Source organism: Struthio camelus, chromosome 18, assembly GCF_040807025.1.
Source record: "Struthio camelus isolate bStrCam1 chromosome 18, bStrCam1.hap1, whole genome shotgun sequence".
NCBI classification, from domain to species: domain Eukaryota; kingdom Metazoa; phylum Chordata; class Aves; order Struthioniformes; family Struthionidae; genus Struthio; species Struthio camelus.
This window is the reverse complement of record NC_090959.1, coordinates 8,579,005-8,592,499: the sequence shown is the minus strand read 5'-3', so window position 1 is coordinate 8,592,499 and position 13,495 is coordinate 8,579,005. Positions and strand designations below refer to the sequence as shown.

The 13,495-nt window shown below is 35.9% G+C and overlaps 1 protein-coding gene across 25 annotated transcripts in view; it reads left to right on the top strand.

The window, feature by feature from the left end:
- Positions 1-13,212, top strand: part of ZMYND8 (zinc finger MYND-type containing 8) — an 86,676-nt gene extending 73,464 nt beyond the window's left edge. For 10 of the 25 annotated variants that reach the window (XM_009671083.2, XM_009671078.2, XM_068912574.1 and 7 more), the window contains 6 exons: positions 1,966-2,156; positions 3,259-3,339; positions 4,511-4,589; positions 6,463-6,702; positions 6,873-7,030; positions 8,443-11,218. In XM_009671083.2, coding sequence (XP_009669378.1) covers positions 1,966-2,156; positions 3,259-3,339; positions 4,511-4,589; positions 6,463-6,702; positions 6,873-7,030; positions 8,443-8,640 — 947 coding nt within the window. In that variant the 3' untranslated portion in view covers positions 8,641-11,218. Of the gene's footprint in view, positions 1-1,965; positions 2,157-3,258; positions 3,340-4,510; positions 4,590-6,462; positions 6,703-6,872; positions 7,031-7,334; positions 11,219-11,746 lie in introns of those variants that run through there. The other 15 variants (XM_009671084.2, XM_068912588.1, XM_068912589.1 and 12 more) reach the window with 5 other exon arrangements.
- Positions 13,213-13,495: the final 283 nt, after the last annotated feature.

The following is a 13,495-nucleotide window of genomic DNA, read 5'->3' as shown; positions in this document are numbered from 1 at the left end:
CTTTAAAAATACAACAACTTTGCTCACCATACCTGCTCTTTCTGGTGTGTATTTAGAGTCATGTCTGCTTATTATAATGACAAAAAGTTTGTATATGTATCTGTATATATATTTTTGCCATTCTCAGCCATCACAGATCTGGGAGAGCGAACTGAATTATTTTCTGGATTACAAGATAAAATCATTAACTCTGTTCCGGTTGCATGATTACTACTCTTATCTCATTTTCTACAAACTGGATCCAGTTTTATCTGACCAGAAGCTGATTTGTACAGTTTTTCTTAGAGTATAATTTGAGGACAGAGAAATTAACCCAGACTGCATTTGTCTTTGAAATCCTGTTGCTAACGAGAGTAATGAACTTAACAGGACTGCATTGCTAGTACACTGAAACAGGAATGGCATTTTGAAATGTTTCCACCACTGTTTTCTTATCATCCCTTTGACAGAGAGGTTTCCCTAGTATTAGACATGTGCTAATGTAAGCCCATGCCTAAACTGATTCACTTCACAAACCAGCAACTTTATGCAAATCTAGCCTTATTAGTAGTTTCTAGTTAATAAACTGGACTGTTGACTGATGTGCCCGATGCATGCAAGTATTTTCCATTTTGCTAAGACTGCTGTCAAGGCAGTAATTTCTGGCAGAAGAGAGGTATAAGTAACAGGGAGCGCAGTACAGACATACATCAGTGACATTTGTCTGTTCCCAAACTGCTTTTGTGAACAGTCCTTTAAGAATAAGAAATGATATCTCTCTACCTGTAGACTGTATGACTTTGATTAAAAAAAAAAAAAAAAAACAGTTAGAAAAATGAATGTGAAACTGTGAATTCTTATTTTTACTAGGTTCATACTTTTATATAAGGACTTAATAGTGTGGACTGAACTTTAAATATTCAATATATAAGTTTATTTTATCAATATATTTACTATTCACTGTATCATAGCTGTGTTCTGTCAGAAGTATTATATGCTAGAAATATATCAGATGAAAATATTGTAAAATATATAGTTTTCTTGTATATTAAATTGGCATAAATGAAAGAGTACTGAATACAGATAATCTGAATAATTTCTTTTACTTCAAAAAATTCTATTTTGAGGATGTCAGCAACTGAGAGACCTTTTATGATGTGAATCATTAAAAATAGATTGAAATGTATCTTCCTAAAAAAAAAAAAAAAAAAAAAAAAAAAAAAGGCACATAACTTGTTAGGGATGAAAAGGTGAGACTTTTCTCATTTTGATTTTTACTAGTACCCACAGTTAAAGATTGCTTAAAATAATGAAGAAGGATAAGCAAAGGTTTCTCATAATAAAACTGCTTTAATGAGTTAATCTAATGTTGCATCCCTTGCTCTGCAGCCAACCAAAGGCTAATGTTGACCTGAATTTATATATAGCAAACATATCACAACAGAAAACCAACAATATTCATAGCGTTAATAACAAAAGAATGGAAATAACATCAGGAAGTAAGGCAAAAACAGAATTTCTTGAACAGTGGCTCAAAAAATCTTGTTTCAAAATAAAAGAGAATAATTCAATAATAAATTTCAAAACCGCGACAAATGGCAATTTTAAAGGCTAACCTGTGCTCATGTGTGTGATACCGGTTGGGAATTCTCCAAGTTGAGTGATTAGGAAGTGAATTCCTAGGAAGTGGAATGGAGGAGTCCAAAACTGTGGAAAATGCAAATTTGAGGGAGATTTTTGTATTAGCCAGGCAAAAACTTTTACATTTAGAAGTTATATTTACTTAGTTACTTTGGAAGCTTGTAATTGTATATGGTTCAGTGGCTGGGTGCTGTATAATTGAGTAAATGGCACCATTTTATAAATAATAAAAGCCTTGAAATGACTCTGTGCATACATTTAACAGACATTAAAGTTAGAAGTCTGCCTATTCATTTTCATATTTGTTATGTGATTGATGATCATCTGTATGTGTTCTTTTCTTAGCTGTGCAGCAAAAAGAGATCACCCAGAGCACTTCTACATCAACTATAACCTTAGTTACAAGTACTCAGCCTATTTCTATGGTTACCAGTTCTGGATCTGCAAGTACACTTTCTTCTTCAGTTAATACAGACTTGCCAATAGCAACAGCTTCAGCTGATGTGGCTGCAGATATTGCTAAATATACTAGCAAAGTAAGTTCTTGAGCAAGTTTTTCCTGAAATTTTATTTTGACATTTCAAATTCTGAAATAAAAATTTTCTTTTGAAATCAGTAAGCATTAGGTTGTTCTGTGTGGCTGGGCCGTATCGGCTGGATTTGGATGAGAGTGCAGAGCTGTCATTGTACAGTTGACTGAACGCTGCCATTGTATGCCACAGTTTATATGGGATAGACTTCAGGGGCCCAGATATTTTAGCTCCATTCCCTGTCATGTTCCCCCAGTTGCTTTTTTTTTTGTTACATTGCACTGTGTTTTGGACCATTTTCTGTATGTCCTCTTGAAGGTCTAGATATCCCCTCAGTATTTAGGAAAGTGTCAAATTTACAGTAAACATAAATATTTCATCATTTGTATTCAGTAATACATACAAAAAAAGTGATGCTGTTTTAAAACACTGTACAGCCTCATCAGATGGCAACTTGTAAGCATGTATTCACGCATTAAAACAAGCCAAGTTGTAAATGAGAAAATGTACTGTAATACATGGATTGTCGAAATAAATAGTCACAGTGAGGGGAGGGAGATTAGCTTTTGATATGCTTTCTTAGATTTTAAAATTAAGAAGTCAAAGAGAATACTGTATAAGGTAATAAAGTTGAGTACCCAGAAGTTAAAAGTAGCAGAATTAATCTCGACTTTCAACTGTCAGTATCCTCCTCAACCATATAGATGTGGTGGGATTGTCAGTCAGAGATCAGGATTGTCAGTAAATGCCTTTATTTCTTCTTCTTTTTTTTTTTTTTTCCATTGCTTTTCTTCCCCAAATTTATGGTTATATTTTTTGCTCATAAGTTATATCAATGGCATTTCCTGGAGGTCAGAAGGTAAACCAGCTTACCAACTCAGGATTGTGGTACAATCGTCCATCTTGGCAGCATCACTTTAAAAATCAGACCCTTGATCAAAAAATTTTCTCTTCTACCTTCTAAAAAGACTCAGGCAAATATATGTATGGATATGTGACATTGTTGATAGTAATATTAAGTTCATATTAGAGGGGTTAACAGCAGGATAAAATGGGTATCTATTAAAAACATATAGCAAAGAAACTTTTTTTCTTTTTTATCTTTCAGATGATGGATGCCATTAAAGGAACAATGACTGAAATATATAATGATCTTTCCAAAAATACCACTGGAAGTACAATAGCTGAGGTTAGTGTAAGATAAGAAAAGCAAAATAATACTGGTTATATTTAACTTAGAAAATTGTAATATAGTGTAATGTATATAAATTCTGTATTCAGTAACTAAATTGAGATACATACCTTATAGCTGTACCTGCAAAATAGTCTGAGTTAAGACTGTCTGGAGATCCTGGTTGCTGTGATGTTGTAGAAGTAATGACTAGTGTGGTAGAGAAATACACTGAAAAAATATCAGATGGGGGCCCTACATGCTAGGCAGAAAAAAGCAGTAAGCCATCAAGCCCGGATCCTTAAAGATATTTAATTGTCTAGCTTCTGTTGAGAATCTGTTTTTGTGTTTCCTTCTGTGTGGATTTACCAGAGTGATATCAGAAATTAAATAATTTTTAGACATAATTTTTTAAAGCATGTATTTATCTACCAGAGCAAGAGGATTTTAATTTACTTGTAGTATAATAGCTTATCCAGTTATGTGATTATGACCATAGTTTTTAATACTTCTCTTTAAGTTTGCTGACCATATTATCATCCTTTGTTTACTATGCGTTTAGTATGAAATTGCTTGTCATTTTCTTTAGAGGTGATAGTCGGTATCTTTTAAATGTTTTTTTTTTTAACTTAGAGAAAGCTGATTGTACACAGTTTATGCTGTGTCACAAATGTGAGCAAGAGAAAGCTCAGAGTAGAAGTGTCTGATGGTTTGTTTGCTTGTTTTAACCAAAATAAAGAAGTTACTGTTGAGAGCAATGTTATTTGTATTTCCAATCCACAGTGAATGAAAACATACTTTCATAAACCTGATCTAGTTAAAAAAAAAAAAAAATCAAATGGCATGCAAATGAATAGAAAGAAAACCTGAGAGAGAGGATTTTGAATCCAGTCAGAGAAATCTGAGGCTCAACTAATTTCAGAGGAAGAAAGACCAAGTTTTGATAGAAGGGCTTCATATTTTCAAGCAGTCTTGTCCATTTCATGGCAGGAAAATCTAGCAAAAAGGAGTTTAGAATAATTTAGACTTTGTTTTTTGTTTGACTGTGGTCTTGTCCTCATTCTAATGAAAAGGAGCCTTAGTGTAAGTGATAATCAGACTTTTTATTTTGGGCGTGTTTTTCTATATAATAATTAAGAATTACATACTCCACACTGTTGTTATTAAATCTTAACTCTTTAATATTTAGATTCGTCGTTTGAGGATTGAGATAGAAAAACTTCAATGGTTACATCAACAGGAACTCTCAGAAATGAAGCATAATCTAGGTATGAAAACAGCAGTCAAAAACAGTTTGTCAGTCTTGATCATAAACAGAAAATTGAAATACCTGTGGTGTACCTTACTTTCATCGTGTGATACTATAAATTACCCACGTGAAGGGCAGAAAACATTACAGAATGTGCTGTGCTGACGTTAATAGACACATTTCCAGTACATATTCAGAGTTACTTTTATCTGTGCATTTTAGTAAACAACAGGTGTTGCTTTAGCCCCGTGAGAGGAATTTAGGCTACAGAGGACTTTTGTTAGGAGTTAGAATAACTCATTTCTTAATTCATGGATCGTTGGATAACCCATCCTTATGAGACACTCTGTTAGAGGTATTTTATGCTGATTAGTTTGTGCTAATTCTTATATGAACAAAATCCATAGTAATATGGATTTGGGTGTGGAGTCTTATTTCCAACCAGGTTCTGTCAATATAGCCTCCAGGGGCACATGCATCCTCAGATCTGTAGAATTTGTAGCTGACATTATCATTCAAATTAGCTGTCAGTAGATTTTATTTTTAAAGAAACTGACTAATCTTCAGCCTTGACTCAATCTTGATGCCAGCCTGTCAGTGAAAGGAGATCAAAATACTGGCTTAAACAGATAGGTTCCCTCCAAAGAGGGGGATTTTTACTTCACATTCACTCAGCTGGATAGGCAGGAAATGAAACAGTGATTGTAATGACATTCCTCATAAATTATATTTATTTAATACACTGCCTGTGGGAAGATGATTGCAATTGAGTGAGAAAAAGTTAGTCGTCTTTAACCTACATGCAGTCCAAGCAGCCCTAGGACTGTGTAATACTATCCTAGTCCACCTTTTGCCTTTTTCTTGCAGAGCACATCTGGAGTGGAGGTGGGGCCAAGGGCTGAATTTTTGCAGCTGAGAAGGGCCATATTCAAACTCATACTTTTGGTTTGTTCATAGCATTTTGCTCTTTCAAATCAGAACAGGCCAGTTTCTCCACCTCTGCAGTCCAGTTACAGCATTCTTCAGAATTACTTGGGTATGGCAACAACTTGGCTGCAACTCACAGAATGACTGAACGTCTAGGTGTGCTCAGACACTTGGAAAAAAATCGTTAAAATCCCTTGGGGTCACCAGTCTTACAGTACTGTTTATTTAAATAAACACCTTTAGTAATATTTTGAATGTATATCAGCTTCAGAGTTTTTCAGAGGACTCAAAGATTCATCCTAAGTCACGGTAGCTGCCATTGGAGTGCTTTATTCATATTTGCCCACTTTCTGAAGTATTATGTCAAGCTTGCTCTCTCTCCCTCCTCATAATGACTGAGGGTATCCATTTACAGCTACATCAATAATGTGTGCCTCTCAGAGCAATCCTAAAGCTAGGCTCAAATTTACAGCTTTATTTCCGTAGTGGTATGCTTTTGCAGCTTTATCAGGGTTCCCTTTGCAACTTTCATATTTTTCTTTGTAAAGAAACCAAGGCACAATGAAGAAGCGATCAGCTGTTATTTATTCATAAGGAAAGAGAAGAAACATGATTCTCTGTAGAGACAGTTTGGTTTTCTAAAGACAAAGTCTTTTAATAGCAGCTTTTTGTGCTTATGCTGCATCTGGTACACCTGTGTTCTGATCTTTTGTGGGACATCTAGGAATAAAGCGTTATACCAGTGGTAGGTGGTGATTAAGGGTTAGAATAACGCTGTCAGAATAAGAAAAGGGGATGAAGGACTCATTTGTTCAGGAAGTATGAATCAGAAACGCTCAAGCTCACTGTCTTTTAAGTTGCTATTAGTTGCAATTTCATATTGACTTTTAAACTTAAAAAAATTATTGCTTTGCACATTGCTGTTGGAAGAAATGCCAACTCATCTTTCTTTGTATCTTGAGTAGAGCTGACAATGGCTGAAATGCGTCAGAGTCTAGAACAGGAACGGGATCGCTTGATTGCTGAGGTGAAAAAGCAGCTGGAATTGGAAAAGCAGCAAGCAGTGGATGAAACTAAAAAGAAGCAGTGGTGTGCCAACTGCAAGAAAGAGGCCATTTTTTATTGCTGTTGGAATACCAGCTACTGTGATTATCCCTGCCAGCAAGCTCACTGGCCTGAGCATATGAAATCCTGCACGCAGTCAGGTATTCTTGCTCTGGATTGTTTATTTCACAAGTGAGGGAATTAGGGTGGATGGAATTTACAATGACTCAATATTATTCATTTGCATGGGTGCAAATGTGCCTGTGAAAAAGAGTGACCGTGGACTGGCACATGAGTAGGGGCTATTTTCTGTCTTTTTTCTCTATTTTAGCTACTGCAACACAGCAAGAAACAGATACTGAAATTAGCACAGAAACATTAAATAAATCATCCCAGCCCAGTTCCAGTGTGCAGCCTACACCTGCAGAAACAGCCAGCACCCCCAAGGAAAAAGAAGGTTCAGCTGATAAAAGCAAAGAGGGTGTTACAGTGAGTATCGTTGTGGTCACTTCAAACAAAAATAACATATAAGATTTCTCTTAAATCTACCCCTAAAGGTTTCCCTGGATCAGCCAGGAATTCTTGACCATTTGCATATTTCAGAGTGTGTGATTTGGGGAGTGAGATAGGGAGTTGTGGTTTTTTTTTTTTTTTCTTCATCTTGGCCAAAAAAACTCCTTCTGTCCTCTGGGAACACCCTTTCCCCTCCACTCATTCCCAATAAAACCTTGTGTTGGCTTGACTCATCCTTCCAGCCAAGGGGGACTGGACCTCTTTCTCTCTCTCTCTCCAGGACCCATCAGTGTAGCTTCTGGTCTGGATCTTTCGATACAAGTTGCCTTCTGATAAGCAATACTGACTGCAGCACTTCCAAGCCCTTCTTGCCTGGGGGTTCAGAGGCCAAGCTCAAGACCTGCATTCAAATCAACTTACTTTATCACAACAGACTGCCACTAGGGTACCACAATGTTCCATAACACTGATACAGCAATTCACCTGGATCTACAGTTAACGGAGCAGTGTGCAGTTACGAAATCCTCCATAGCATCTACTCTGATAGCATTCAGTAGGCAAGGATGAGCGAATGCTCTAATAAAAGGGACTTAACATTGCGTATATAGAAAAATGTTTATAGAAAAGATTCTGCTTCATAGGTAGGGCTTGACTATTACCAATTTCAGCAGCATTTTTCTTCTGCCCTTGCAAGATTTATTAAATGAAAAATTTTACAGGGGGCTGATCTTTCAGACCCTTTCACATGATCCCCCCATCAGTAGGAGCCTTGTTGTATTTTAAAATATTAAAAGCAAACTAATATTTTTCAGTAGTATTGTGATTCCAGCATGATGTCTCATTCAGATAGTCCTCTAGAATTGGGAAGCATAGTAAACTAGAGAGCTGTGTTCATTTCTTGGCACTTTTGGTACTGTCTGATGTTGGATCTCTGGACATGACATCTCCTCCAAGGGAGTCACTTGGGAAACAGATTTGAAAAGGGAAAGAAGGATGTGCTGTTCCACCGGAATACTTTGGTGAAGTTAGTTGAACTTCTCTGGCTCAGTCAGTGTTCACGTGTGTTGCTTGTGGATGCACATCCTTTGTATTACTAGGGGAATGGGATGGGAGAAAGTCAAATTACCAGGACTTCTGCCAGGGAATATTCCAATTATACAAATCTGTAATTGCTTTCACATAGGCTGAAACATCATGCTGTATACATCAATCATGTTCATAATTTGAATTTTGTTTTATTAACAAAGAAGTAACCTGTGAATTCATTAAGATGCCAATTTTTAACACAAACAAAACATCCAACATAAATTTCATATAATAATAATAACTAGGTGGAATTTATGTAAAAGCTGAGACTTCTACTGAGGTTGCCTGTGCTGTCTCTGCAGATAGCAACAGGTGTGACAAGCAACCAGCCTATAAAACTGGTCCAGGTACCGCAGACCACCACCTATATTCCAACTACTCAACCCACAATTGTAAGTACAACATCATCATTTACAGTCTGCAGTAGCACTGTTCCTGGCATTAAAATTGCTCAGTATTTCTGGGGGGTTGTCTCCGTCTGCTGTTCTATCAAGATATGAATTCACTGGTATAGTCTCAACTTGCAGTGCAAAATGCCTTATTTTGCTGTGCAACATTCCACCCTTGGCTTATCTTTCATTTCATCGTTGATTATAACAAGGATTCAGAAGTTGTCATTAAGTATAGCTAAGGCGCTGAGGATAGTCAGACTTCCATCTTACATTATTACGTTAGTTATTTGTCCGTTTCATGTGCTTACTTGACCACATCAATGTAAATATATAGAATTCATTTTAAATATCTTTTAAATATCTTTTTGTCTGTGGTATCCTAAAAAGATTTAACTAATCCTGAGCTATGCTTGATATTCCTGTGACATCTCAGTAACTCTTAAGGGAAAAAATGTATTTATCAGTAGTGTTATCTCCTAGGCAGTCTTGCACGTTAGCATTGTGAAATGATGAGAAATAGCGTTGGAATCAGTCCTGGGTTTTTTTCATTGAAAATTAACCAAGGACACTTGAATTCCCTAATGTCAGTCACCAGAGATGGGACAGAAGTGAGTTCATTTTTCTGTTTTAATGCGCCATAATATCACATTCTTTTAACTGGTCATGTTCTGCAGTGTTCAGTTCAGAGGCAGCATGGGATCTGAGCTGACATTCTTCTTTCCAGAAAGAAAAATGCTTATATTACACTGGTAACTGAACTGCATGTCCTGTCTCAGTGGTGGGTTCAGCAGGAGAAGCCCATGTTTAGGTAACTTCAGTTCATTTCCTGACTGAAGTTAGACAATTTAAATTAATTTTCATACTGTGATTGTGAGGCCTAATTTGCTATAAAAGTTACTGTGTATATATGCATATATATTACACATAGGCATATATATGTAGCAGCTGCAACATATATATGTCAGTATGTATCTGTGTCTGTGTGTGTACACACACACACGCACAGACATACATTACAGTAATTCATAGCCATCATACTGCATACAAAAATTTTACTGCTTTTAGCTGGGTATCATGATTTTTTTCACATTCCTGACAGCATTTTAACTCAACTCATTGTATCTCAACTGAGAGCACTGTGTATCTTCACAGGATTGGCCCCAAGTTACTTGGACTGAGTTGCTATGACAACAAGGTTTTATATGTGTGTTAAAATCAGTAGCGAGCATCAGACAAGTTAGGTTCTTTGTAAATGGCTGAGAGGTTTAATGATCATAAGGCGGTTTCGTGTAATATTCAGAAAAATGGCCATTATCTTCATCGGTTTTCTGTAATACAAAGCATATTGCGTTATGTAAAACATAATTGGAGAGTTTGCAAGGTTTCAGCCTTTATTTGTGCATGCTTAAAACTTTGTACACATATTTGCATAAGTCTTGCACAGCTACAGACACCTCTGTATGCTAATGATTGCACGTGCAATTTAAATAATTTTAAATCTTAGTGCATGTTAATATGTATGCAGAATGTACATTTGTGGAAAAACTGGCAGAGGTGGAAAAATTACCTCTCAGGGAATGATCCTAACACATTTAGAGAGTCTTGCACATTCCATATCCTGATCACTATAAGAACTGAAACTTATTTTTTCATTTGTCTAAGTGTGTATATTTAAAAGATCACTGTGGCGACCTTAAGTTCCCCACCTGTAATACGAATGATGACTTATATAATGGCTTCTTTAGGCTTCAACTTGCACTTTGTTTCCGACTAGGAATTTCTTCCTCTGAACAACTTTCAGTAAATCTTCTTTGTACCATTTCCATTGAACTCTCCTTACACATCCGAAATCCTTTGATTACCAAATAGCAGTAATCTTCAATTGATCTAGCAGATTGATTCCATGTTTGGTTTTTATTCTTTCTGCAGTTAAAATATTGTGAAAATACGAGTTCATCATCTTTGCATTCCAGGGAATGGAATGGTAGGCTTCTGGAAGACAAGACTTTGTCACAGAGGCACTAATAAACACTCTAGGATGTAATCTCAGTAGGGATATTCACAACCTTTGTTGAAATGCCATCAAGACACTAATGTCGTTCCTTAAAACAGTGTGGGGAAACATTGGGCTTCAGTGAACTTGTACTTCTTCTTCCATATTCTCTTTGGAATTTTACGCTAATATCATGGGAGAGGCCTGTGCATCCCTTTCAGATTCCTCAAAATCTCACTTCTTGTTTCTTCCACATTAAAACCTTGTGAACTGAAATGGATGCATTTGTTTGATCATCAGTTGTGCATCAGTGGAACTGTATCGAAACATACTTGCAGTTTGTATGGTATAGAATTGCTGAACTTCCTCACATTTCTGGAGGAAGGTTAAGATTCAGACTCAAAATTCAATAAATCCTTTTCCAGATCTTCCAGAGTGATGTGACCTTGACCGGATTGTTTAACATTATTGTGCCTTTGTCTCTCCATCTGTAGAATCGATTACCGTAGAGTAAATCAGTTACTCTAGAGATGTCCTGAAACTTCTGTTGTTAAGATTTCTAAATCATGATATGCACGATGAAAGCGCAAAGTTTATTCTATATTAGTATTTTTGCAGGGAGTACGAGATAGTTTCCAGTAATGTTGATGGTTTTGTTATTGATTTGTGCAAAAGTTAACTTAAAGTACTTTTTTGTTCAAACGAATGTTTTATGTTCTCTTCTGTGTCAACTGAATGCAGGAAGGAGTTCCTTTTGGGGAAAAAGATTTAAGTAACATGTAACAAGGATATGCTTTTAAATAAGGGTATTTTTGTACTCCAGTTTGATTCATGAAAACTCTTTTTCAAATGACAAAGGATTTTCTTAGCCCTTTACCTCTCCTTGTGTATTAGTTTGGGGAAAATACATAACTGGATATAATAACTATGAAAACTTAATTCTCCAAGCATAGGCAGAGTATGTACAGTGCCTATAGGACCACCTGCCACTGTAATTATAAAGTAATAGTAACAAAGAAAAAAACCTTGTCTTTTAGGAAAGTAAGTAAAACACTACTTTCTGCCTTGGAATGAGGTAATACTGCGGTAATAAAGGTATTAATTCTTGCACAAAGCTAGAACATGCTCTGGATTTTCCCTGGAAAATAAATCTCTATTTCTGTGGTCATGTTTATGTGACCTTTAACATAACGATATGTTTCTCTTGGTTTTAATCCACAGACCATTCCTGTAGTGGTAAGTCCTTCTGCTGGGACAGTGGCAATGAGAACTGGAGTTCAGTATGTTCAGACCACAATGCCAGTCCAAGTACGAAGAGTCTAACTGCTAACAAGAAGTCCATACAATTGTTGGAATAAATAAATCTGTCTAATAGAAATGTGAAAAATAAACACAGTTCTTTGGATTAACCTCAAAGGTTCAGACTTTAGCTTTGTATATGTGTACAAAGCATTTACTACACTACATTAATGTAAAGCATTAGCGCTGGCTTAAAAAGCGGAGGACAGGTAAGATCCATGTTAAATCTATGCTTCTTTTGTAAATAATGTACAATTTGTGGATGTCATTAAAGTTAGAGTACCATCTCCTTTTTATATTTGTATTGACTTTAACTTATAAAGAGCGTTTGAAGTTGGTAAAGGAAGGTTTCAAACAGCCTTATCACAAGCTAACACTGAAGACTGGTCTTGGGAAATTGAAGTTGCGCATCAAATCATTTAATGTTTGGTAATCAGGAGAATCTGAACAACTTGATTTGCATTTGGATTGAAAACAATTTCTGCACTTTGAAACTCTATTAGAATTTCTTTCTGTGCAACCAAATGATGAAGTGTATCCTTTCAGTTAATTGTCCTAGGCAAATTATGACATTTCCAGTCTGTGGACCTGCAATACATAAAGAGGGTATTTACCTTGTTTTTTACAGTGACAAGACTGTTGAAATTTATATTGTTTACAGGAAACAAATTAAAATTTCATTCAGCCTAATATCAGAAAAGTTGGAAAGAATAACACCAGCTGGTTGGTAGCATGATTTCTGATCAGAGATATCAAAGACAAGAAAAGTAGAGCTTTTTCCTATGCTTCACCGTTCGGTTTTCTTTTTTAAAAAATCCTCTAAAAAGGACTTTGAAATGTTTTTCAAGTGGAACAAGAACTAGATGTGGAGAAATGTATGGATCAGGAAACATGGGCAAAGGACTTTTGATGCTGGGCCAGAGCATGTATTATTTATATGATGGAATTTATGTTTTTATGTAAGCATGAAACAGTACAGTATGAGAGAAAGTAACCCATGAAAATGCTGTCTGTTACACTTATACTGTAGTACCATTTTGTATGTTGTGTAAAACGAAAGCATTGAACAAAGCAAAGGTGATGTATGTATATGAGAAAATTAATTGTATGATACCATTCCAGTACATTTTGTTGTACATTTTAGTCATGTTGATTTCTCCCATTGTTTATAAAAGAATGCGGTTTGTACAGTCTCCAGCTAGTACCCATATTAGAGGGAAAAAAGTATTAGAAGAAAAAAGCGAGAACAGAATATTCGTGAATTGCAGTTGTGTCAAAAATAGCCTAGCTGGCCTTATTTGTGAAGCATAATTGCTTTTAGCATATGGAAGTATTTTTTCACATTTTCTTTGTATAAAATTTGTATTAAACTTAAATATCTTTTTCGATGATTGTGTTTCTTTGTGACTGATACAGGTGACACGCAATATGCTTTGGGTTTCTCCAATTTTTCAAGAGACTTCACAATTTTTTATTAAACTGTTTTAGAAAAATAGTTTGTGTTCCGGAATTTCCAGTTTCCTTCAATCTGGATGAATGTATATTTCTGCATAGTCTCCAGATCATAGTTATCTGTGTTAGGGTGTTCAGTCTCACAAGTGTGGGACCTTTGAATCCCAGCCTGTCAAACTGGGGAAAAAACAAAGCAGTGTCGGCAGTCTGTAAATAAGA